This window comes from Pelodiscus sinensis, chromosome 4, assembly GCF_049634645.1.
Source record: "Pelodiscus sinensis isolate JC-2024 chromosome 4, ASM4963464v1, whole genome shotgun sequence".
Lineage (NCBI taxonomy): Eukaryota > Metazoa > Chordata > Testudines > Trionychidae > Pelodiscus > Pelodiscus sinensis.
The window spans coordinates 34,109,085-34,133,878 of NC_134714.1; the positions used below are offsets into that span (position 1 = coordinate 34,109,085).

The 24,794-nt window shown below is 38.8% G+C and overlaps 2 protein-coding genes across 10 annotated transcripts in view; one reads left to right on the plus strand and one right to left on the minus strand.

Moving 5' to 3' along the window:
• Nucleotides 1–14,710, plus strand: part of EML5 (EMAP like 5) — a 315,990-nt gene extending 301,280 nt beyond the window's left edge. For all 5 annotated transcript variants that reach the window (XM_075926737.1, XM_075926739.1, XM_075926736.1 and 2 more), the window contains 5 exons: nt 4,792–4,954; nt 6,528–6,631; nt 8,382–8,535; nt 9,623–9,723; nt 12,009–14,710. In XM_075926737.1, coding sequence (XP_075782852.1) covers nt 4,792–4,954; nt 6,528–6,631; nt 8,382–8,535; nt 9,623–9,723; nt 12,009–12,045 — 559 coding nt within the window. In that variant the 3' untranslated portion in view covers nt 12,046–14,710. The remainder of the gene's footprint in view (nt 1–4,791; nt 4,955–6,527; nt 6,632–8,381; nt 8,536–9,622; nt 9,724–12,008) is intronic.
• A 774-nt stretch (nt 14,711–15,484) lies between these two features.
• The window catches only part of ZC3H14 (zinc finger CCCH-type containing 14), a 53,348-nt gene continuing 44,038 nt past the window's right edge, over nt 15,485–24,794 (minus strand). For 4 of the 5 annotated variants that reach the window (XM_075926743.1, XM_075926742.1, XM_075926741.1 and 1 more), the window contains 2 exons: nt 22,985–23,091; nt 21,482–21,766 (listed from right to left, as the gene is read on the minus strand). In XM_075926743.1, the coding sequence (XP_075782858.1) occupies nt 21,760–21,766; nt 22,985–23,091 (114 nt within the window). In that variant the 3' untranslated portion in view covers nt 21,482–21,759. Of the gene's footprint in view, nt 21,087–21,481; nt 21,767–22,984; nt 23,092–24,794 lie in introns of those variants that run through there. The other variant, XR_012903343.1, reaches the window with a different exon arrangement.

Genomic DNA, 24,794 nt, shown 5'->3' on the forward strand with positions numbered 1-24,794 from the left:
AAAGAGAAATGCAAAGTGCTCCACTTAGGAAGGAACAATCAGTTCCATACATACAAGATGGGAAGCGACTGTCTAGGAAGGAGCATGGCGGAAAGGGATCTAGGGGTCATAGTGGACCACAAGTTGAATATGAGTCAAGAGTGTGATGCTGTTGCAAAAAAAGCAAATATGGTTCTAGGTTGTATCAATAGGTGTGTTGTAAGCAAAACTCGTGAAGTCATTCTGCCGCTCTACTCTGCACTAGTTAGGCCTCAGCTGGAGTACTGTGTCCAGTTTTGGGCGCCACATTTCAAGAAAGATGTGGAGAAATTGGAAAGAGTACAGAGAAGAGCGACAAGAATGATTAAAGGTCTAGAGAACATGACCTATGAAGTCAGGCTTCATGAACTGGGCTTGTTTAGTTTAGAAAAAAGAAGATTAAGGAGGTAACATGATAGCGGTTTTCAAATATCTAAAAGGGTGTCACAAGGAGGAAGGAGAAAAATTGTTCCTCTTGGTTTCTGAGGACAGGACAAGGAGTAATGGGCTTAAAGTGCAGCAAGGGAGGTTTAGATTGGACATTGGAAAAAATTCCTAACTGTCAGGGTGGTCAAATATTGGAATAAATTGCCAAGGGAGGTGGTGGAATCTCCCTCTCTGGAGATATTTAAGAACAGGTTAGATAGACATCTGTCAGGGATGGTGTAGACGGAGCTTGGTCCTGCCTTGAGGGCGGGGGGCTGGACTCGATGACCTCTCGAGGTCCCTTCCAGTTCTATGAGTCTATGAAATCATAGAGTTAATGATTGTAAGGAATGGTAGAAGGGAAAACAGCAAAATAGAGACAATACATTTCAGGAGGCAGATTTTAGTAAATTCAGAGAGCTAGTAGGTAAGGTCCCAAGGGAAGCAAGACTAAGAGGAAAAACAACTGAATAGAGTTGGCAGTTTTTCAAAGGGACACTATTAAGGGCCCAAAGCAAACCATTCCATTGTGTAGGAAAGATAGAAAGTAATTGCAAGAGAACTCATTGATTTAACCAGGAGATCTTTACATGTTTTAAAAATCAAAAAGGAGTTATACAAAAAGTAGAAACTAAGTCAAATTACAAAGGATGAATATAAGCAAATAATGCAAGTATGCAGGAGCAAGATTAGAAAGGCAAAGGCACAAAATGAGCTAAATCTAAGTAGCGCAGGCATGGGCAAAATATGGCTCATAGGCTGGATCCAGCCTGTGGAGGCAGCAGGGAGCCCCAGGCAGGCTCCCCTGTTTGCTCCCTGAAGAAATGCGGCTTCAGGGCTCTGTTTCTGTTTTAAAACTGGAGGGGAGGGGGGAAGTTTCAGGAGCTAGAAACCAGCCAATGGGAGCTGCTTGTTTGACTAACAAGCAGCCAAGAAGAACCACTCCCTCTCTTCTCAGCTCAGTTATGCAATGAAGCACATGGCCAGACAGGCAGACAGGCAGGTTGGCTGGCTGGGAAATGTTTTAAGCTCTACAAGCCTTAGCTCTGCAGGCAGGCAAGTTTGGCAGCTGGCAGGTAAGTCTCTTGATCAGAGCCTGCTTCTGGAACCCCAACTCTTTCCTGGCCCAACCCTCTGACCCCCCCATGGAACATACCCAACCCCTCTGTCCCCCTCTTGCACCCACATCTCCTCCCAGATCTGGCACCCCAATCTTCAGCCCCAGATCACAATACCCTCCTACCCTAGGTTGCATCCCAAACCCCTGTGCTCCAGTCCCCTCCCATAGGTCACAATCACCTCCTTCACTCAAACTCCGTCCCAGACTTCAGTTTCCCTCCTGTACCCCAGTCCTTTACCCCAAGCTCCCTTCTGCGCCCAACCTCCATCCCAGACCCCACATCTATTCCATTAATATCATGGAAGAGTGCGGCCCTCGACCACTTTCCCAAATCTTGGAGTGGCCCCCATCAAAAATTATTGCCCATCTCTGAGTTAGAGACATAAAGGGTAACAAAAGACATTCTACAAATATATTAGAAGCAAGAGGAAGGCCAAGAGCAGGGTTGGCCCATTGGTCAGTGAAGAGAGAGAAACAATAACAGGAAACTTGGAAGTGGCAAAGGTGCTTAATGACGTCTTTGTTTCATTTTTTGTCAAGAAGATTGATGGTGACAGGATGTCTAACATAGTGACTGGTAGTGGAAATGTGGTAGGTTTAGAAGTTAAAATAAAAAAAGAACAAGTGAAAAATTACTTAGAAAAGTTAAGATATCTGCAAGTCACCAAGGCCTCATGAAATGCATCCTAGAATACTCAAGGAGCTAATAGAGGAGGTATCTGAGCGTTTGAAAAATCATGGAAGTCAGGAAAGATTCCAGAAGACTGGAAAAGTGCAAATATAGTGCCACATATAAAAAGGGAAGTAAGAACAACCCAGGAAACTAGACCAGTCAGTTTAACTTCTGTACTAGGGAGGAATTACTTAATTCCTGCAAACATCTGGAAGATAATAAGGTGATAAGTAACAGCCAGCATGGATTTGTAAAGAATAATGCCAAACCAATCTGATACCTTTCTTTGATAGGATAATAAGTCTTGTGGATAAGGGAGAAGTGGTGGACGTGGTATACCTGGACTTTAGTAAAGCATTTGATATGGTTTTGCATTATCTTCTTATCAATAAAGTAGGGATATACAACCTAGATGGAGCTACTGTAAGGTGCATGCATAACTGGCTGGATAACCATTCTCAGAGAATAGTTATTAATAGTTCAGAGTCAAGTGGGGTTCCGCAGGGTTCTGTTTTGGTACTGGTTCTGTTCAATATCTTCATCAATGATTTAGATATTGGCATAGAGAGTATGCTTAAGTACTCATGCCCCTGGCGGTGGGATGAGACTTCATGTAGTCTCACTTCTGCCCCCAGGCCAATCAAGGTTTGGGGATGAGGGAGTGTATAAAGTCTCATCCCACCCTTCCAAGAGCGTGTGGTGCTTCTAAGTGCCATGCACTCCTCACGGACGTGGGCAGAGCAGAGGAAACTTTGTGCAGTTTTCCCCCACCGCCAGGTCCTAATTGGCCTGGGTGGGGAAGCGGCAGGGCCTCTGCGGGCCACATCAACCCCTTGGCAGGTCAGATCCAGACCACAGAAGCCCTTTTGCCCACCCCTGGCCTACGGGGAACCTCGGGGGAAGGAGGAGGCAAAGGCACTCTCCCACCCCAGATGAATCATGGTCTGTGGGTGGCGAAATATGGAAGGTTCCTGGCCCCGCCCCTTCCACTTGAGGCTCCACCCCTTTCAGGGTGGCCCAGGACCACTTCAAAAAATTCTGAAGTGGCCCCCAACAAAAAATTATTGCCCATCCCTGATCTAGACTGTGCTTGGTCCTGCCGTGAGGGCTAGGATTGCCAGGTGTCCTGTTTAGAACCGGACAGTCCAGTATTTGAGTTCTCTGTTCGGGAAACAAATTGAGAAAATATAAATGTCCGGTATTTTCTAAATAAGATGTAATGTAGATTGTGATGTAATGTCAAATGTGTCCGGTATTTTTGTTGAAACCATCTGGCAACCCTAGTGAGGGCAAGGGACTGGACTTGACGACCTCTCGAGGTACCTTTCAATTCTAGTATTCTATGATTCTATGAAAGTTCACAGAGGAATTTGAAAATGAGGACAATCCTGAATTGGCTGTAGATATAAATAGGATTCCATTGATTGCAATGGCAGATGGGAAAGTGACAATATAGTTCTGATTTTGGGGCAAGAATAGTCAACCTGCAGCATTCTGGAGTGTAAGCCCTATAATTTAAAATTAAGGATTTAGGAAGACCATACAAACATAATACAAATGTTCTTTGCCCCAGTGTGTTTATAATGAAAAGTAGACAAGATTAGACAACAGTTCAAGGAGGAGAGAGTAAGGAAAGATTATTGGTACAAGAAAGAATTGATCCCTAGAAGAAATTAGTTTTAAGACTCATGGTTCCACAGACAGAAAGTAGGAGCCTGTATTACTCACAGAACAGATGGAAGTTACAAAATATTATATGTGAACAGGAAACTATACTGGAACAGCTTTAGGGAACAAACTGTGATTGGAAATATATCAGGAAAAGAGATATGATACATTCAGGCAGTGATATGATCAGATACTTAATAGAAGAACTTAATAGAAGAAGGGACTTTCACTTACTAAGTTTTGCTCGGAAGATATGCAAAACATTATTAACACTCACTAGGCATGTTAATTATTCTAACATTTTAATTTCAGTTTCAAATCTTGTTCTACATATTAAATTATTCCTCCTTCTTCAGTTATTTCTGTTTGTAAACTATATGTTTTCCCCAATATTTAGTTGACTAGATTTCATTTTTGCCATATTTCATTCAGAGTCCCATCCAATGGTTCTTCTCTTCATTCCATCTTCTACTGTTGCTAAAAATAAAATTGATTCTGTCTTCCGCAAATCAACATTCTCATTTTTCTAAAGTTGTGAAGATTAAATCACAGCAGCTAGAAAATTAGTTTGTGTATATAATGAAGTTCTCTCACACCATGCATAAAATATTTTTGCTATGAGAACTCATGGAGAGAAGCAGTGGTAATTCAGATATATTGTAGAGAAAAAAAATCACATTTTCCTTCTTTAAATATATTTTTTCTATTACTATACCATGCTGAAAGAGTAAGTAGGACCACAAAAAGCTTATATTTTCTCTTGTACTTTCATCCTTTTAGAATAAGAGCTGGATCCACTTTATAACAATACATTACAAAAATAAATACAATTCAGAATTATGTTTGTGAATTTCAGCCTCTCTTCTTAAACTATTTATCTACTCAGGTTCAGTCCAGATTCTCGTTACTTAGCAGTGGGTACTAGTGAAAATGCAGTGGATTTTTACGACTTGACTCTGGGCCCTACGCTAAATCGAGTTAGCTACTGCAAAGATATCTCAAGCTTTGTTATCCAGATGGACTTCTCTGCAGATAGCTGTTATCTCCAGGTATCAGTCATTTTAAGGTTATAAATGAATGAATTTCTCATGAATATCTGTCAACATTTGCCAAATATATTAGTGACATACATACACCATGAAAGATTCCTTATGAAGCCCCACTAATTACATCTCAGACCTGACCAGCAGCTCCCCCAGTATTCTAGTCCTGGGCCTATCATGGTTGAAAATGATGGCTGTGTTAACTGATGAGGTTGTTTTGTGACACGCATATATATCACAAACAAAAATAAGTTGTTTGGACTTATCCTTGTATCCAAGTGTCACAAATAAATACAGAAAGCAGAAACGTACTTCACCCTGACTGTTCACCTGCCCCCTCTTCTTGTTGAAGCTGAGTTCTTGTTGATGCTGAGTGCAGTTTTTCTTCTGAGGAATCATCAGGAAATCATGCCAAACCCTGCAGATTCCTGACCATAATAGAGTTAGTGCCCCTGTGCACATCCCGTTAGTACAAGCCTCTTCTGATGAGCACCCTATCCAAACTATCATGGTCGTCATCACAGTGATCCCTTTCTATGAAGCCACAAGCTCAAGCTTCAGGCTGCTGTAATTTACACTAACTGCATGGCTTCAACAGGCCAAAAATGAAAAATGGGATCAACATGGAGTAGGTATGTTCTAGTAGTACTCCAGTGTCCCTGCTGCGCCAACATGAGAAATGAGGAATTGCATATGAGCTCATATGTCACATCTTCACCACCAATGATCATACACAGACTGGGGTGAGCCTCTCCAAGCCAGTTATGCTACTTTTAAGTCAAGTTTACACCTGCATTACTTACAACAGTTTCTCTTTTAATTGCGTGCTGTGTAGTAAGAAATGTAGATGCACTTCACTCACATTTTATTGCTAAGAATTTTTTTTAATTAAAAATTGATCACCATTTCTCATTGTTGTCTACTTTTATACATTTTTGAGAAGAAAAAAATTCTTCCACAGAAGGCTTCCTCTGATTCTACTGTAAAGTAACAGGCTCTGTCAATCTCATCTCTACTTCAGTGCTGTCTATAATAACATTGCGGCTGTGTCTACATTGGCATCCCTTTCTGGAAAAGGGATGCTAATGAGACACTTTGGAATAGCAAAATCCGCGGGGGATTTAAATATCCCCCGCGGTATTTGCATTAACATGGCTGCCGCTTTTTTCCGGCTTGGGGATAAGCCGGAGAAAAGCGCCAGTCTAGATGTGATTCTCTGGAAAATAAGCCCTTTTCCGGAGGATCTCTTATTCCTACTTTGAAGGAATAAGAGATTCTTTGAAGTAGGAATAAGAGATCCTCCGGAAAAGGGCTTATTTTCCGGAGAATCACGTCTAGACTGGCGCTTTTCTCCGGCTTATCCCCAAGCCGGAAAAAAGCGGCAGCTATGTTAATGCAAATACCGCGGGGGATATTTAAATCCCCGGCGGATTTTGCTATTCCAAAGTCTACATTAGCATCCCTTTTCCGGAAAGGGGTGCCAATGTAGACACAGCCTGAGTGTATAATTATGCCTTTAAATATCTTCAAACATTTTTAACATAAATGAACTCTTATTTCTATATGTTCATTCTCAAAGGTTTCTACTGGGTCATACAAAAGGCAAGTGTTTGAAGTGCCTTTGGGAAAACAGCTTATGGACCAAGCAGTGATTGACAGAATAACATGGGCAACTTGGACCAGGTAATTAATTCATAGATTCGCTCTTGCTAGTGTATGTCCCTCACTTGGAAAGAAACTCATAGGTCTGGAAATAACCATATTATCATGAAGAATTCAGTAATGCTACAACATTTCATCTGCTTTTTTCTTGAAAACATGCTTGACTGATCTGGCAACAGAATAATTATACATTATACGGTCACATAGGTTTAGGTTCTAGGCAACCTGAGATCATTCATCCCACTCTCCCAGTTAACTGAAATGAGCTGCAAATAGCTGTGAAATAACAATTTGAGAGTGAGGAAAAATATAAAATTGGTTTAAAATAAAAACTATATAATACAAGTCCATGGTCATTTAAGTGTTACAGAGCCTGTTAGAGCATGTGTAGTAGATAGTGCTAGATTATACATAGTACTATCTGTATAGTATACAGGGAAATATTATTATTATTGGTATATTCAAAAATATTAAAAAAAATCATTGTATAAACTGATGCACTATATTTAAAATTATATTTAATTAAGTTCATAGGGTTTTTTTAAGATACATTGTTTTATGTTACATTTCATATTTAATAAATTTATTTTAATATTTCATAGAAATAAAAATCACTTATATCTTTCTCTAGGTTTCCTGACAAATCTGTAAAATCACAATCAATGCAAAATAACAAATCCTGCAAAATACTTTCATCCATGTACTAAAGGTTAATTAAACATCAGAATTTTTAAAAACTTAAAAATCACCAGCACCCATACATCTACCACTTTCTATAAACCCTAAACAAGCGCTAGGATCTGTAGCATGCCCTGAAATTTGGCAGATTTCATCATTGTGAAGAGTGAATTCCAAAGTCATTGGTCCTTTAATGAGAGAGAATGTCCTGCCAGCAACCCATTCCTTTACAAAACAATAGGGTTCCTAATGGGGTAATGTTACGGGGAAAGTTTTCTGGTCATCAGGTCCCAAGACATTTTTGCACCTATTCATTTTGTAATTTGATAGAGTTGATTGTTATATTCCTTGTTTAATTAGGCTTGAAAGGAACACTGTTTAAAATATAATATATATGCAAGCATGATCCGGAAACATTCTAGCATCTCAAATTTTCAGCATATAAATTATAATCCAGCATATAATTCAGTGCTGTTTTTATCTTCAGGTTGTGGAATATATATTTTAATTAAAACTAACTTCAGACCAAAAACTCCATTTCATGAGGTTTGAGTCTAGGAAGAATACTAAACCTTTAAAAAGTTTTTGCAAAATAGATTGTCAGTTTTCAGAGCAAATGGGTTAGGTTTTGATTTGCGTCTCTTTTTGCTTTTAAAATGGACCAGGGAGTGAGTCTACACTGGACCTCAGAAACCTATTTCAGTCAAAAAATGCTATCAAATTTAATACATTTCCACAAAAACATTTTTATTTCACTGAAATCACATTTTCCCATGAAAACATATTTTGCCAAAAAAATGTTCTGATTAGCTTTAATTGGAACATCTCTATTTTACTTCTCTATGTTATATTTCACATTTATTTTTCTGTCTTTGACAGTTGCCTCATTGGTCCATTTGAACAAACTCAATTTCATGATCTGCTTTTTAATTTTCTTAGTAGTCATTGTTATATCTTTGTTTAGTAAATTGTTTAGTTGAATTAATTCCAGATTCTCATAATTACAGAACACTATAAAAATCTGTTTATTATTTCTTTACCCGTTGCTTTTCCTATTAGTTGCCAAGAGGGCCCTCTCACCCTTCTATTTCAGTGTTCTAGGGGATGAAGTAGTTGGAATCTGGTCCAGGCATGCTGAAAAAGCTGATGTGAATTGTGCCTGTGTTTCTCACTCTGGAATCAGCCTTGTAACAGGCGATGACTTTGGCATGGTCAAGCTGTTTGACTTTCCATGTCCTGAAAAATTTGTAAGAACCTTTTGTTTGTGTGATTGTAATGCAAAGTGTTTTTGATTTTGTGGCACCTTATATCTATGGAGGGACAGTGGCAATAGTGCTTTTTCCCACTAAGTTTATAGCTTTTTAATGTATGCATTTAATTATAACTCCATAGTCTCACAAGTTGCTTGCTATGTACGATTTCCTAAAACCTGATACAGTAGTTCTAGTAACAATCCATGTGTTCAGATAATTTAAAAACCAGTGATAGTACTGCTTGATATCTTGTATTAATATAATGTTTTCATTCTGATGATCTTAAAGCTCTCTACAAAAGTAACACTATCTCCATTTTAAAGTAAACTGAAGAACAGAGGTTAAGGACTTGTTACAGAAACACAATATGACTGTACAATATAAATTAACAGCAAAACAGCTGTATTTATGTCCATATCTGTAGCTGATTTCATGATCACAAAGTTACTGTTAAATCCCTTTAATCAGAAAAGAACATAATGAAAATGTAGTGGACATTTACAGTTCATCACTGTTCCTTTAGCAAGGAGATAACTTTCTGAACTGTGAACATAATTTAAATACCAGTTTAAAGAACAGTTTCTCTTTAAGCCATGTCTTCACACACACACACAAAAAGATGTATTCTGGTGCAGAGCCTAGGCTTTAACTTGAGCTGCTGAGTGTCTCAGTTCCTCTTATTGCTGTGTATCTCTGCCGAGTGTCTCAGTTCCTCTTATTAAAGGTGATCCACTGTGATATAAATAGTTGTAGGAGCAGTGTAACTAGAACCTGGGTCTTCCATTTCCCATGGTGTGTGTAAAATACTTTATACCCCACTGGTTTAACCATAGGGAGCAGGGTGTACACATACCTCATAGTTCAGAAATGCATTCATGCCCCATAGACATAATTGAATAGCTTCTGCTTTACAACCCATGGTGGATGCATATCCTGAAATGACTCCTGTATCCTAGAAATCTTTTGGGAATTTTAGAGCCTTCTAGACTCATGATGCTAAACATTATACACACACCTTTTAACACTTTCTTTCTAAAACGGCCAATGAGGGGGACTCATGATCTTTCATGTTATTTTTTAGGCAAAACACAAGCGATTTTTAGGTCATTCAGCCCATTTGACTAATATTCGATTTACAAGTGGGGATAAATACGTTGTCAGTGCTGGAGGTGATGACTGCAGGTAGGCATATCTTTTCATTCTTACTTTCTAAAAAGTAATTAGAAATCTAATGTTTACTCTGTGTGAACAATTCTTAATACTACAGCAACAATGTTCAAGTTCTGAATCCGTGACATTTAACAAGTTATGTGTTTGTTCCTTGTTCGCATAGCAGTCTATTTTTACATCATCTGATTCTTCTTATTTAAGTGGTATGAAATACAAAGTTTCACTAAAAAATAGATGGTAACGGTCAATATATTTAAAATATTTTAACGTCTGTCTATCGATCGATAAATCTATCTGTATTAGTGTGTGTCTGTCTGTTCAAGAACACCTCCTAAACAGTAAGATCTAGGCCCACCAAAGTTGGTATGCAGCTTCCTCTTCTCCTAACTTAAAAAAGGGTCAGGGTTTGGTTGTGCCAGGAGAGCAAAAAGCAGAGTTTTCTATAACATGCCAAGGGAGGGACTTGATATGAGAGTTGTCAGTGGAGGGCAGTGTACCTGCAAGGTAGAGCTATACTGCAGAGTGGTCAATAAAAGTACCCATACCACCAAGCGAGTGGCCATCAGGGCTGGGGCTTCACCACTTTGCCTACTAACCAGACCAGACTTGCTGCCCCAAACCCTTTGCTCCCCTCCTGGCCTTTAACTGTAGCCCCCACCCCCTAAGACAGGCTGCAGGGGGGCCAGAGGCTGGGGCTGGTCCTTGGAGCCTTCCATCTCTCCCCTTCCCCCCCCTCAGGCTGCAGGAAATGGGGAGGGGGGACTGCTGGCGGCCTGGACTGGCTCATAGAGCCTGTCCTGCCCTCAGCCTGGAGGCTGTGCGTGTGTGGGGGTGCTACAGACCAGGGGCAGCCCCCAGAGCATGCCCCCCACCCCTGTGCAGAGAACCTGCAGGCCACAGAGGGGCCTCTGGAGGCTGGGGATGGCCCTTGGAGCCCCGCTCCCAGAACAGGCTGCATGAAATAGGGAAGGGGAGGCTGCTGGAGGCTAGGGCTGACATTCCCCCCACCCCCAAGGTTTACAGCTCCGGCCCCACAGGACAAGCTGCTTGCTGGAGAGTACCCCCAAGGTCCCTCGGGATGAGCTGCTGTTTCAGCAGCACCACTCTTGTCACCACCGGTGACCTCAGTAAGCCCATCCGTTGCCTCTCAGCCCCCTTCCTTGAGTCCTGCACCCCTCACTCCTGCAATCCCACTCTATGCCTAAGCCCCCCCAAACCTAATCCCCTGCACTGAGCTCCTCTCTCCCATACCCGTGCATTATACGATCATGTACATAAAGCATTTACATTTTCCTGTTAATTACAAAAACAAACTGCAAACTTTACTACAGTTAAGGACCTGAGGAACTCTGAGTACATCTGCTAGTCTACTAAATATTTGAGTGAATTTGTCTGTGCATGAGTGAGTCTGTCGGTCAGAACTCCTCTTAAATGGTAAGAGCTAGGACCACCAAATTTGGTATGCAGCTTCCTCTTATCATAAGGTAAGGGTTTGGTTGTGTCAGGACAATGGGATATGCCTAGAATGCAATTATTTCTCATAACATGGAAAGAGAGGGTTCTGCTAGCAGGGACAGTTATACTGTATAATGACCCTCTGGAGGGCAGAAAGGGCCCAGAGATGGGGACCAGGACAGCTATAAACACATTGGGGGCAGAAGGGAGTAAGGGTGCAGGTAAGGTTCGCATCCTGGTTCTGGCATAGTTGACCCATTCCTATTGCCAGAGCCCAACCACTCTCCCCCCTGCCCTTGGCCCCGCCCCAGCTTGGGGTGGGGATGTAAGGCTCCAGCCCTGGTGAGCCCAAGCCAGTATGGTGCAATTCCCGTAGCCCTGATGCTCGAGTGCCTGGGCAGGATTGCCCTGATGCCCCAGCTAGCTCCAGGGATCTGCTGCCTGAGAAGCCCAGCCCACGTTGCCCTGGAATCCACTGCCTAGACAGCACGGTTCCCACCGCCCCAGCTTCAGTGGCAGGGCAACACGGTCCCCCATTGCCCTGGCCAGCTCCAGCGACCAGATCTACCACTCCCTAATTCTCTGCCCTGAGCCCACACTCACAGCCAACCTCTCTCCTACATCCCTACACCCTGCCCTGGCTGCTATGCTTAGAAATGGCTGAGGTAGTCCTCTTTCCCCAGGGCAGCCTGCCTACTGAACTGCCCATCCCAGAGCAATGATCTAAATGAAGAAAAACAAAAATTAATTAAGGACCCAAGCAATGCTGAGTAAATCTTTTAGTGGAAAATAATTTTCATTGAAGTTTCTTTTATATTAATCTCTAACTTTTTAAAATGCAGCTTATTTATTTGGAAATGCGTGCATATGCCTCATTGAGAGAGACATGGAGCCTTTGAAAAGAGGACACTGTGGAAAATTACAGGCATGAAAGACCCAGGAGTGCAATGAGACATTCTACAGTGCCCTGCATGTTTAAGAAATGGTGCTGATCTAAAACAGAGATCAATCTGTCTCTGAAAGACAAGTGTCTAGAGTCTATCAGAAGGATAGACTATAACAAGTGTGCTGCACCCCCGAGGTTTGCTATGGCGTTGGATAATTCATGTGTGCATTCCACCCACTGCCAGATATTGGAAAAGAAACACATGGATAAAAGGAAGAAGTGAGTTATGGAACAATGTATAATTTCCCAATAAGATAGTGGGGTTTTAATCAAGGGTTGTTATTTCTGACCTAATGCTGTATGTTGATGCATTTATTGTCAGCACAAATATGTTTCCTTTAAATTCTGGGGATTGAATATCATTGAAACAGATTACTCCTTTTTAATTATTGAAAAGAAAACCATCTAGCAGTTCTTAAATGAAACTACACAGTATTTTAATAAAAGATTAAAGTAATAAAATGAGATACAATATTTCTATGAAGAGACAAAAAATGAAACATTGTCTGGTGCAGCAGTAATAGTAAAGTTTGCTCCTTAGACCTGCAGTATTCATGTGCTTAGAGGCCTGGGTCATAATCCTGTCTGATGAATGCTGTTAGGCATGCATGAACCCATTCTTTAAAGCTAATTTAGTGTTTTGGTTGCACTTAAACATTAAATTAGTTTCATGAGCAGAAAGATTTTGCTCATTTTGCGAGTGCCTTGCCCACAACCTAAAAGTCTAACTCCAGTTTTTGCCTTGCGATAAAAAGTGTTCTCAGTAGACAAGAGATTACTGGTGTGTAACTTGACTGAGATGCTAGCCTCTTTGCTGGAAATATGAAATAAGATAAGTTTAGTCTCTGTAAACAGATGGAACTGGGACCATCCCCAGTTGCAAAAATAGAATTTCACAGCAATAGGCATTGTTGATTTTATTTTCTCAATATCACTTGAGGGATGTAGAGAGAACATAATCTTTCCAAACACTGGTATTTTGCACAATTTTTGTAACAGGAATAAAATTAGTTGGAAGAGATCTTTCAGCTCTCTCTCTCTCCTGATTGCAATGTAACATCCAGTCATAACACTTCTTTAAGTAAGCATGTATGTGAAGGATATGGTTTTGCTTGTAACCCTTAGCATAAGAACATACTCTAAATGGTAAAATAACAGAGATTTAAACATTTTAGTGATAAACTCAAGAAGAAAGTTTTATTTTAGGTGCAACTGGGAAAGACTGCTTCAGTTGTTTGTTTGAAATGGTTATGCAGTGGAAGTGTGTTGTGAGCTATATCTGTTTTTAATTTAAGCAGCAAAGATATTTCTCATGCAACGTGAGAGAGCAAAAATGACTAGCTCACGGGTTGCATTAACAAAGTCCTATTAAATGTGAGTAGTGTTGCTATGGTCAGAGTTGTTTTTGTCAACTTAAGTCAGTGTTTCTTAAGTATGGCATTTGATTCCAGAGTTGAGATAGCATAGCTGCTGTTATTCACCTCTTTTATAATTTTATTCTAAGTAAATGTAAAAATGAAACAAATAAACCTCAGCACCCACTGTAAATATCTTGTGTGTGGTGAGGAGAAATTGCATAAGTAGATGAAAAAGTAAGAAAAAATTCAGCCAGACATCTGTATTCCTCCATGTCCAACAATGCTTGCTGTTACGTAATACACAAAACTAGTGATCCAACAAATATTCTTATTCAATATTTCATATATCCAACTAGAGCTGCTTTCACAATACAAAATCCCATTACCACTAGAATACAATAGCTTCACTGTTCTAAAGTATAAGGGTGCTAGGACTAGGGGCTGTGCTAGTGTCAAACCACTGACTCAGTGGAATTGCATCTGATTGACACAGATGTGAGACCAGAATCATGCTGCAGCTTTACTCTCAGTGCCCACTATTATGATGTAAAAAATAAGTTAGCATTTACCTACGCTAGAAAAATCAATTGGTGGTATAGTTATCTGTTAGCACCCTTTGTTCCACCACTGAGGCCATGTCTGGACTTACGGAAAAATTGATGCTGAGTGCATCTTCAGCTTGTGAATTGTACACACCCCTATTCGTCTCCAGAGTGTCTGCTTCTCACACTGACCATGCCCAACAACCATCTTCAATAGTGTCTGTGCTACAGCTGTGCCACTTCACTGCTAATTTTGGGTTACTTTTGGACTAACCAACCACAGAGAATACATTACACCACAAGTACCAGCACACAGTGTGCCCACCAATTCCACTGTGGCTCTACCAGGCAGTGCACAGATGCTATCTACACTCACTCTTTCCCAAATTCCTGAGGCATCTGTTCTCTCACTAGGAGCTGGAGAAACAAGCATAGAGCTGCAGCTCAGGAGAGGGTCCATGTTTTAGAAGCAAACTAAGGCAGTAAGTTGCTGAAGAGCTTTTGGCTTTGACAGCAGTGGGAACTGACAGCTCAGCAAGCAGGATGGTGGAATGTGTATACAATGGCACACAAATCAGTTGTGGCCCAATTAGTCCTTAGACCCACTAATTTAGTGGTGTAATTACAATGGCTACGTCTACACTGGCCCCTTTTCCGGAAGGGGCATGTAAATTTCACCAGTCGTCGTAGGGAAATCCGCGGGGGATTTAAATATCCCCCGCGGCATTTAAATAAAAATGTCCGCCGCTTTTTTCCAGCTTTTAAAAAAGCCGGAAAAGAGCGTCTAGACTGGCCCCGATCCTCCGGAAAAAGTGCCCTTTTCCGGAGGGTCTTATTCCTACTTTGAAGACCCTCCGGAAAAGGGCACTTTTTCCGGAGGATCGGGACCAGTCTAGACGCTCTTTTCCGGCTTTTTTAAAAGCCGGAAAAAAGCGGCGGACATTTTTATTTAAATGCCACGGGGGATATTTAAATCCCCCGCGGATTTCCCTACGACGACTGGTGAAATTTACATGCCCCTTCCGGAAAAGGGGCCAGTGTAGACGTAGCCAATCAGTTGGGGCCCATGCTGCTAAGTGAAATGCTTCTGCACTGACTATAATGGCCAATAGCCTATGGGACATTGTAATTGACTACTAGTGCAGAAAAATGCCTAGCTTGCTATAGCTTTCTAAATCCTGGAAAGAAGCAAGATTGTGAAGGGAAGAGTGATAGAAGTATGGTGGTATGGAGGCTATAATGATTTGGGGAAATAGTGTAAGGGAAAGGCTCTATCTAGACTATGTATAATTTTTGAAAGAGGATTTGCATATCTTTCAAATTTGCATATCCTTTTCCAATCTCACTTTCAAAAGTGAAAGTCTGGACGCGGGTTTTTTTTTTTTTTAAAAACCCTTTTTCAAAAAAACTGCATAAACCTCCTTTAAGGAAGAGCGTTTTTTTCAAAAAGGGGAAAACCTTTTTTTTTTAAATTGAGAATGGAAGAAGAGATGAAAATTCCCGCAGAATTTGCATATCCTCTTTCAAAAATTCTACATAGTCTAGACATAGCCTTAGCTATGCAGCACTAAACAGCCACCAACTTTTTTTAAATCATACAGGTCCATTGTCTCATTTATAATGAATTCAGATCTTTGATACCTTTAAAGTCCTTAAGGTAATTTCTTTATATGTTACTAAAACAGTTATACAATTGAAAGACCAACACATGCTAGATTCCCATAAATCCATCTGTTCTTGAAAAATATTTAAATATAAAAAAGAAAACCTGATATACTCTGCACAGAGTGGAAGGCTTAAAAAAAACCCCTCAGACTTAAACATGACCCTATTATAATCAAAAGAGCTGGAATATGTGGAAAAAGCTAGGTGGGGGGATCCAAATGTACAGAATCATTTTAACCTTAATTGTTTCCATTTTTCTGTCTAAAACATGATTACTGGACATCATTATTTGGATCTAGAAAGGGTGGGAAAAGAGCAACTTATTTCAGCATCCCTTTTCACTAACAATGTATGCCACTTCTGATTATGCTTATTAAGATTTTTGTTCGAACTAAATACTGACTTTAGAGTTACCTTAATTACAGAAATCCAGTTAAATGCTGGCTGATATCACCTGAAAAACAGCACACAACATCCAAATAATTATTTACATGCTGTAAGCAGATGGGAAGCCCTGAGTATGGAAGGATGAGGGATATGTTTTCAATATATATTCTTTTTACAGCAGCAAAGTGACAGGGTTTCCTGTTTTATTTAGCAGCATGTTAGGTAAGGCAAGCCTTAAGTTTTGTCAAAATAAAATGATTTTTGGTTATAGTACATAATGGACAGATGTCTTGTTGCTAATTTTGTTTTGGGTAGTGAGTGAATTGTTCTGTAGCCTTCTTCCTGAATGTACCATGCCTACACACAGGGAAGAAATAAATATTGCAGATCACAATTTAAACTGCCATATTAGCCTAGAAATCCATTTGTTTGAGCAGCCTGAGCTACGTTTCATGTGCATGCGCTTTCATACCTGCAGACTTTCCTGCCTCTTTCTCATGTTCTTTTTTCCTTGTTTACAGTACCACTTGTTTTTACTTATCTGGATAAATATGTGAGCATGCCAAAACCTACTATGCACTCTTTGTACCAATCACTGTGGTATTGTTAGACCAAATCCTTTTCTTGATTTTGGTCCTCTTCAGCTCCTAGTCTTAAAACCAAATTCATTTTGAATGTCTGATTATTTAAGAGAAAAAAAGCTGGGTGCATAATAATACTGAGAGTGGCTCCAACATATCTGCTTATCAAATCACTCAAATAATTGAATACAATCTCAGCAGAGGTTGGGATTTTTTTTCTTTTGGTCACATCTACTTGAGTTATCTATAGTAAAGCAGGACTGGGCTCCAATTGTTAGTCAATGTAAAAAGAACTAGGAACAGAGTCCATCCACCAACTACAAAACACAAGGAGGTTAAAGGGGAAGGGTGTACAACATATGAACATGGTAATTACAGGCAAAAGTTATTTCTACTTCTTTAATTATGGAGGATGTGCTGAAGGAAACAGCATAAGAGAAAGAGTAAATAAAAAAATATGGTGGTGAGAAAAGGAAATAGGAAGGAAAGCTGGAGAGAGGTTACCAGTGGAGAGACTGACTCGCACTGACCACTTTCCCCTTTTGGCAAGCCACCAAACTGCAGATGAAAAATGTCCAGCTATCAAACAGAGAACTGGCAGCTGGTGTCATTGGCAGCAAATAATTGAATAAGTAGCAGCTGCTAGGCAGGGAACCCTCTCCTACTTTGAGTGAAAGGTCACTTAGCATTGCCCCATCTCTTTGTTGCTTAGAAAGTCAAAGCAGCTCCCAAGGAGGGTCGGGAGATCCTGCTTTTCTAGACATCTGCCTATGTGACCAAAATGAATGAAGAAATGCTTTATGTTTTGCCCACACCCCACAACTAGTATTATTTTAACTGGTCTAACTTGATGTCCAGATTTCCTTTTGGTGAATAACAGGGGCAAGTAGTCCAGTGGTACCTTAGAGACTTTGGTTAGTCTGTATCTTTAAAAACAAGTAGTCCTGTAGCACCTTAAAGACTAAAAGGGCTACCCCTCTGAGATTTAACATTGCAAGTGGTGTTTAAACTTTTCTTTAGGAGAAAATAAACCAAAGAATTGTGTATTTCCATAAGATGTTACATTTTGAAAATGGTGTCCATAAACTGCTTGCACAAATCCTGCTAATGAGCCTGTACTCATTAGTTCTTATTTAAATCACTGACAAATTATACTGAGATGGGAGTTATGATTGAGTGCAAATCAGTAATTTAAGGCTTTAAAAATTAAAGGGATTCTGTGATCAAGAAACAAATAATTAAACTCAGGAAAGAGAAAGGTTAAGGTACAAGTTAAAATACATACCCAGATGTGTGAAGATATGGGTATTATGAGTCAAACCACCTCAACTGTGCCCTTCAGTGACACCATGCAATAAAGTTTGTAGTTCTAAATATAATTAAATTGATTTATAGAATTTCCCCTCCTGGTGGAAGTAGAAAACAGAGGTAACATTTTGTGTGTCTTAAATATTTAGTTCCATACCTTAACACATTTGGATTCTCTTATATTTAACCTAAATCTGAATATCCTGGATATGTAATGCTTAATTTGAGTAGTATTACAAAATTCCAGTAATGGTTTTATCTCTAAATTACTGATGTATACTATCTATTTTTTCTGGGGCTTTTTTATTTAAAATTTCATAGAGCACTAAACAAGAAGCCCAAAGACAGTGTTGCCACGTAATAGTTTTAATCATGTGAAGATATGTACTATTACCCTTAAATCTTCTAGGACCAGATTCACCAGTATAATCCCACACAGGATCAGTGCAAGCATCTAGAATGTACCAGTCAATTTCCTCTAGCATGAAAATATATTCCCCTGAATGAACCTATACAGCAGTTTCCCTTATCCTCTACCCCCCAATTTCTATGCCTGTTGTATTAATCTGGTGATGGGGTAGTTCTTTAAAATAAGTTTGAGTTAGTGTTCACTTTCTGCCATTTTTCTTATTTTTTCATGCAGCAGGGGCTGATGAATATTTTTCTTCAAGAATTCCCCTCACTGGGTCTGAGACTATAGCTGAACTTGAGCAAAGATGCTCTCTTTTCAAATGGCCAATGCCTTCTATTGGTGGCCATTCTGAAAGAAGGCATATTTGCTAGCTAAAGCACTTTGTCTCACTCCCACAGGACACAAGAGAAAGCAAAGCAGCTATTTTGCAAGAGTCAAAGCCAATTAACAAATTTAATTGTAACTTCTCAAAAAATCATTCTGCACCTAAAAAGGAAAATACTGTAATTAAGGGAGGATATGCTATTCCTCCCTGTATAACAGAGTGGTTGCTCTGCTACCCTTAATACAAGACTAAAAAACCCACAAAACTTAATGCTCAGCCATAACCATGGAATGGTGGGTGACTAGCATTTCTATCATTCCACGATTGTTTCAAACATGTATTACAGCTAGGACATGGCTTGATTATTGAATTATTGTGAAATTTAGTAAATGCATTTTATAAAGAAACTCTAAGCGTCAACACTGACACAAACTGCAAAATAAAGTTGGTTTACTACTCTCCTGTGAAAGCCATGGTGTTGTTAGATAATGCTTTCCGTATTTCTAGCCTATTTTTCCTTTACTGCTGCTACTTGTCATATTGTTGTGTTTTGAGGGCTGCAATAGTCACTGTAATTTTAAGAGGACAAACCATTGGTAATTATGAGATTTATCTGACATTTAGTTCATTTCTGGGTTTACAGCATATACTAAGTAATGGAAAAACAGCATTAATAACTTGTGAAAAAGGTAAAATGTACATTTTATGTAAAATTTTACATAACAATAAGGCCAAGACCACAGTAGTTACTTAAAACAATCTAAATGGCACTCATTAGAAAACATTCCCCTTAGACTGTTTTTTTTTTTTTAAAACTTCATGAGTTGGTCACATAGGGTGTGTCTAGACTACAACCCTCTTTCAACAGAGGAATGTAAATTAGTCACTTCGAAATTGCAAATGAAGCCAGGATTTGAATTTCCTGCACTTCATTTGCATAATCGCATAATGGCGCTCTTTTGAAAAAACCCACAGGCTATAGAGGTGGTTCTTTCGAAAAGGGAAGGCTTTTTCAAAAGATCCTGTAAACCTCAAAAAATGAGGTTTATAGGATCTTTTGAAAAAGGCTTCTATTTTCGAAAGAACCGCATCTAGACTGCAGGGTTTTTTTTTTCGAAAGAGCGCCATGACGCCATTATGTAAATGAAGCACGGGAAATTCAAATCCTGGCTTCATTTGCAATTTTGAAGTGACTAATTTACATCCCTCTGTCGAAAGATGTAGTCTAGAGACACCCCTAGAGTTCTTCTTAGAGAAGAACAACCATCAGCAGATTGGCCTTATTTTAAACTTTGTGCAATAGGTGACAGACATCAAACTATTGAAATTAATAGGTGCAGTTATTAATCTGTTTTGCTGCCTTTGAAGATTATGATTCACTTTTGTCTCACACCCGGAAGGGAAAGCAGCTCCATGGTAAAGCATGCTTCTGAAAGGTACAGCTAGCTAATGGATATATTTAAAAATTCTATTAAACTTCACTTGCAGTTTTATTTTTCATTCCGGTCAGTGGAGAGAATGGTCGAAATCACTGTTTCAGTACTGTTCCTCGTGAAGATCTTATCCTCTGTTCAACTGTCTGGTAACTCTTGGAAAATTCTTACTGAAGTTCTTTAAGCTTAAAAATCACTGATCCAGTTGTATTTTTAGATAGTTTGTGTTTCATTATGGTGTCTGTCAGACAATCCCCCTTGCTTTAACCAAAAATGTACTCTGGACTAGTCCAAAGGTGTATGTTCATGTATTACTGTACTAAGGATCATGGTTTTAAGTTTGCTCCCATTTTGGTTTTGGCCAGAACCATCCAATCCCTGTAATCATACAATATTGTAGTTTGTATGTTATTTTAAAATATTTAAATTAAATCTTCAGATTTTTTGCATTAATTAAGATTTTTTAAATTTGAATATGAGCTAAACTTTGATTACTTTATCTACACAAATAATATTTTCAATTAATTTCTGGAGTGTTCAAATTCAGAATTCAAGAATATATTTGTCAAATCTGATTAAGATATCTAGTGACATTGTTTTATGCTATCTAATGTAAATATTTGTAAAAAATATCTTTTGTATATTTTTGTGAAAATGTGGTTCCCTAAAAGATACAAAAGATTTAATAAAAAAGTGCATTCATGTTACTGTTTAGTTGTTTACATCATTGAACAGATGATTTACAGATTTTAATCTATTTCTACACCGTTACCATTCAAATGAATTTATCTTTGCTATGGAAGTTAACAGGTGCTCCCTGGAGGGAGATGATTACAACAGATTATTCCTCGTAGTGCTGAGTGAAGAACAATATAGTCTCTTGAAGATAAGATTCAAGATGGTGCCTTCTCCCTCACTGATGCCTACACTTATCCTTAAAATTGGATTTCCAGTTGAACTGCGCTGTAATTCAAAAACAATGAAACAACTCATTTTGTTTGCTACCTTTAAAAACAATTTCTTTCTAATGGTGACTTTCCCTCTTGCCTTTATCTTCTATGTCATATTAACAAGGGTCTATCTACTATTCATTGAATAAAAAAATATAACTTTCCATCCCACAAGAGGGTATCTATTGTTTAACCATCAAGTAATAAAAGTGGATGTATGAGAACTGAAATTAATATTCTACTCAGACATCAATTTGACTATGTATATCTAGAGAACATTATGGTAATTTCCCCAAATAAAAGTAATATAATGATCATTTGCACTGGCAGAACAGCCCTTTTAAAACAAATTGATTCTAGTTTAAAAAATAATTTTTGAGCAAAAAAAAAAACCAGGCTAAACCAGAGTAAAATACAAACTATGTCTTGCAATTTTTAATGGAATTTAAAGTAAAATTCTTTCCCTCCACAGATGTTCTCTTTACAGTGTAAAAAAAAAAGTAAAACCAGCTATTAAACTTACAAATTTGGAAAATTAGACATTTCAAGTATGCAATCAAATTTCATTTTATGAAAACTATATATATTCAATCTTCCAAAGGTGTGATGAAAGGTTTTGTAGTATCCTCTTTTCCTCTCCATCAGTGTTTAAAGGCAGAAACTTTCATCCACAAATTGTGTGATAATTATTCACTGGAGAAGATAAACACATAATAAAAGTCTGTTACTCCTTACAGATGATTTGACAAGCATTGTCCTAGCCTCTTAAGATTCAAGTATCAAGACTTCCATTTCAAGTGAGATTAAATGGTGAGAAAAGCTCAAGAGAGATGAAAATATATAAGAAAAGTGAACATTTTCAAACATGATGCCTAACATTATCTTCCTAAATCTCTGTTTAGGCTCCTTAATAAAGAGCGTGATTTTTAGACATTTTGAATGCTTGCAACTTCCACTGATTTTCATTTCCAAATCCTGAAACTCTTGCTGATGCAGCAGGATTTAATTCTAAAAACACTTTAATATAAAGATCTTCAGATTAATAGCATATACATTTCTAAATGAGTTTTACAACACATTTAATTGGTAACTTATATCTGCTGTCCCAAGAGCTAAGTATAAGGAGGAGGAATAAATTACTATTCACCTTCAACCAATGATTTATATATTTCTTTTTGTATGTTACTCAAGTTCTAATAATAATTTTGTCAATAGCGATGTTAACTTTCACAGTAAAACATGAAATTCTCAACAGAAACTATTTAAACACTGGCTATTTTACATTATATTTCTTAATTTCTCCCTCAGCCAAAACTTTTCCAGGTAAATAAATTCCGTTTGTGAGGATATTTTCAGAATAAACTATACCAATTTCTTGCTTCAGAGCACTTAAAAAATCATTGATACTTAGGATGGTGGCTAATTCCCACAGCATTTCAGAGACTAGCCTGTTTGCTAGGGGTCTGTGGGGTCATTGCCAGTGATAGGAAGAGGTATGGTATGAGGAATACTAAAAGAATCGTCATATGTGGGTATCAAGTACTATGACATGAAAATAGGGACAAGGAAGAACTGATGTGAAGTTTCTGTTCTGACTCAAGGGCAGAGCAGAGCACTCACTCTTGGGGCACAGATCTGGAACCCTGTTTTCTCTATTTCAGGCCCTCACTGCAGAGCTTTCATTTTTCACTTTTCCAAGGGCTGAGATAGTAACTGTTCAGAAACAACAAACACATAATTCTGTCTTTGACCATTGCTATAGAAAAATTACCAATCTTAGGCCCTAACCCAATAAACATTTATGCATACATGCAACAGGGCTACTCAGATAAGTAAAGTTACACACATTTTATGTATTCAGATGATCAGGGCCTTAACAGCTAACCACAAGTGAAAGATTTGCTTGATTACCTGGTTTGAGTTCGAGTCCATTTCAAGGCATGACGTGGAGGTACAGCAATAGTTGGATGGTAGAATGGACAGTCTGGTCTTGTACATTGGGTATTAAATCGACAATGCTAAAATTATTTCAAAGAACACTAATTAAAGTTACCTCTCCTATAGCCATAAGATATCTAGCACATTTAATACATGAGTACTTATTATTGTATAGTCCAAAATACATGGACGGACAACAATGGGTAAATGATTTTGCAAATTAACAGCAGTGTCAACTGACCCCACTAATGTCAAGGGTTCTGTTTTCAATAAAGAAATGTTCTAGTAACAAGATATTTAATAATTTACCATGAAATTATAAAAATCCAAATAAAATATGCTAAAAAACAAGCTGAAGACTTCTAAATTGATTGGCATTTGGGAGATTTTGTTTAAGGGATGGGAAAGAATAATCTGTTAAAATGGCAAATGTGTTCTCACTGTCATAATAAAAGGAACTAATTTTATTTTTTTCCTCATACTACTACTGATCCTGAATGTACAGAAGGCATCAATATTCTCTTTGCAGTGCGCTGAATGCTGCAGATGGGATTAATAAATTTAAGAAACAATTACTCCTCATTCTCATCCAATTCCTCTGTCTCAGAAACCCTGAGTTGGCTTTTACTGTACATACCTTGAAATTTAGAGACCTTGAAACAAGATGCAACCTGGGACCTCGCCTCTAGCATAACCTTTGCTAGGTTAGTTTTGAAAAGATGTGGTTTCTCAAGATTTACTACAGAAAACTAGGATTTCTCCTCCTCATGGTGCACCACAAAAATGAATATTCCTTCATAGCCTTCCAATCATTTCCCCTCACAGAGACTTTAGATGGATTACTTTTGAGTATTCCAAGAATCACAAGTCCTTGGTAAGGCCAGTAGAATTTCAGTTAGCTACTAGGCCTATGCTACCATATATGGAAGAGCCAGAAGAATTAATCTTCAATGGCAACAATTACACTTCTAGAAGATTTTACTTTCCACTTTTCATCTCTCTAGTGACTTCTGAAATTACATTACTATCCTGGAAAGCAGTATGTCTTGGAACCATCAGTGACGATAGAAGAGATTCAATCATATCACTGCCTTCTAAATCTTGCTCTCTTCTTTCATAATGATAAACCAGCAATTACAGACAGAGTATGATTTCATTATTCAATTTAAATTATTTCTCATCTTTCATTGTGCTCCAAATGGACTTCTCAACAAGATCTCAGGCATTATCTCATGGTTGATATAGTGATTTATTTTGTCTAGACAGAAAGTAAGAGTTTAGGAAATATATCATACTTCATCAGATTCTAGAAATACTGGCCTCTAAACCCTACACAGCAATGTAAGCCTAGGGTTAGAGGGACCTGAATCAGCTAACATATCAGGGAAACCTGGGCTTTAGTGTCCATAAAGCGTTTTAACCCTGGGTTAAGGATTTTCTGATCAGTTTGGTCCTAGGGCTCTGGTGTCCACACTGCACTGCACAGACCCGAATCAAAGTAGCCTTATCCCAGCGTGCTTACCACTCCTCCTCCATTAGTTTCAACAGTCTGGCCCTATGCATATGTTGTTCTGTGGAGACATGCTACTGCCCACCCTGTTTCCCTAACCGACACTTCCCAGGGATCCCTTATCCCTGTCCCAATCATACCACGAGAGGCAGGAATTCAAACCCCAGGGGGCTGTGGGTTAGTCTTGGGGTTGGCTTCTGCTCACTGCCCAGTCAGCGTACACTACCAGGACACCCTGCATATGCAGCCATAGGAGGGCCAGAGAGCAGAGAC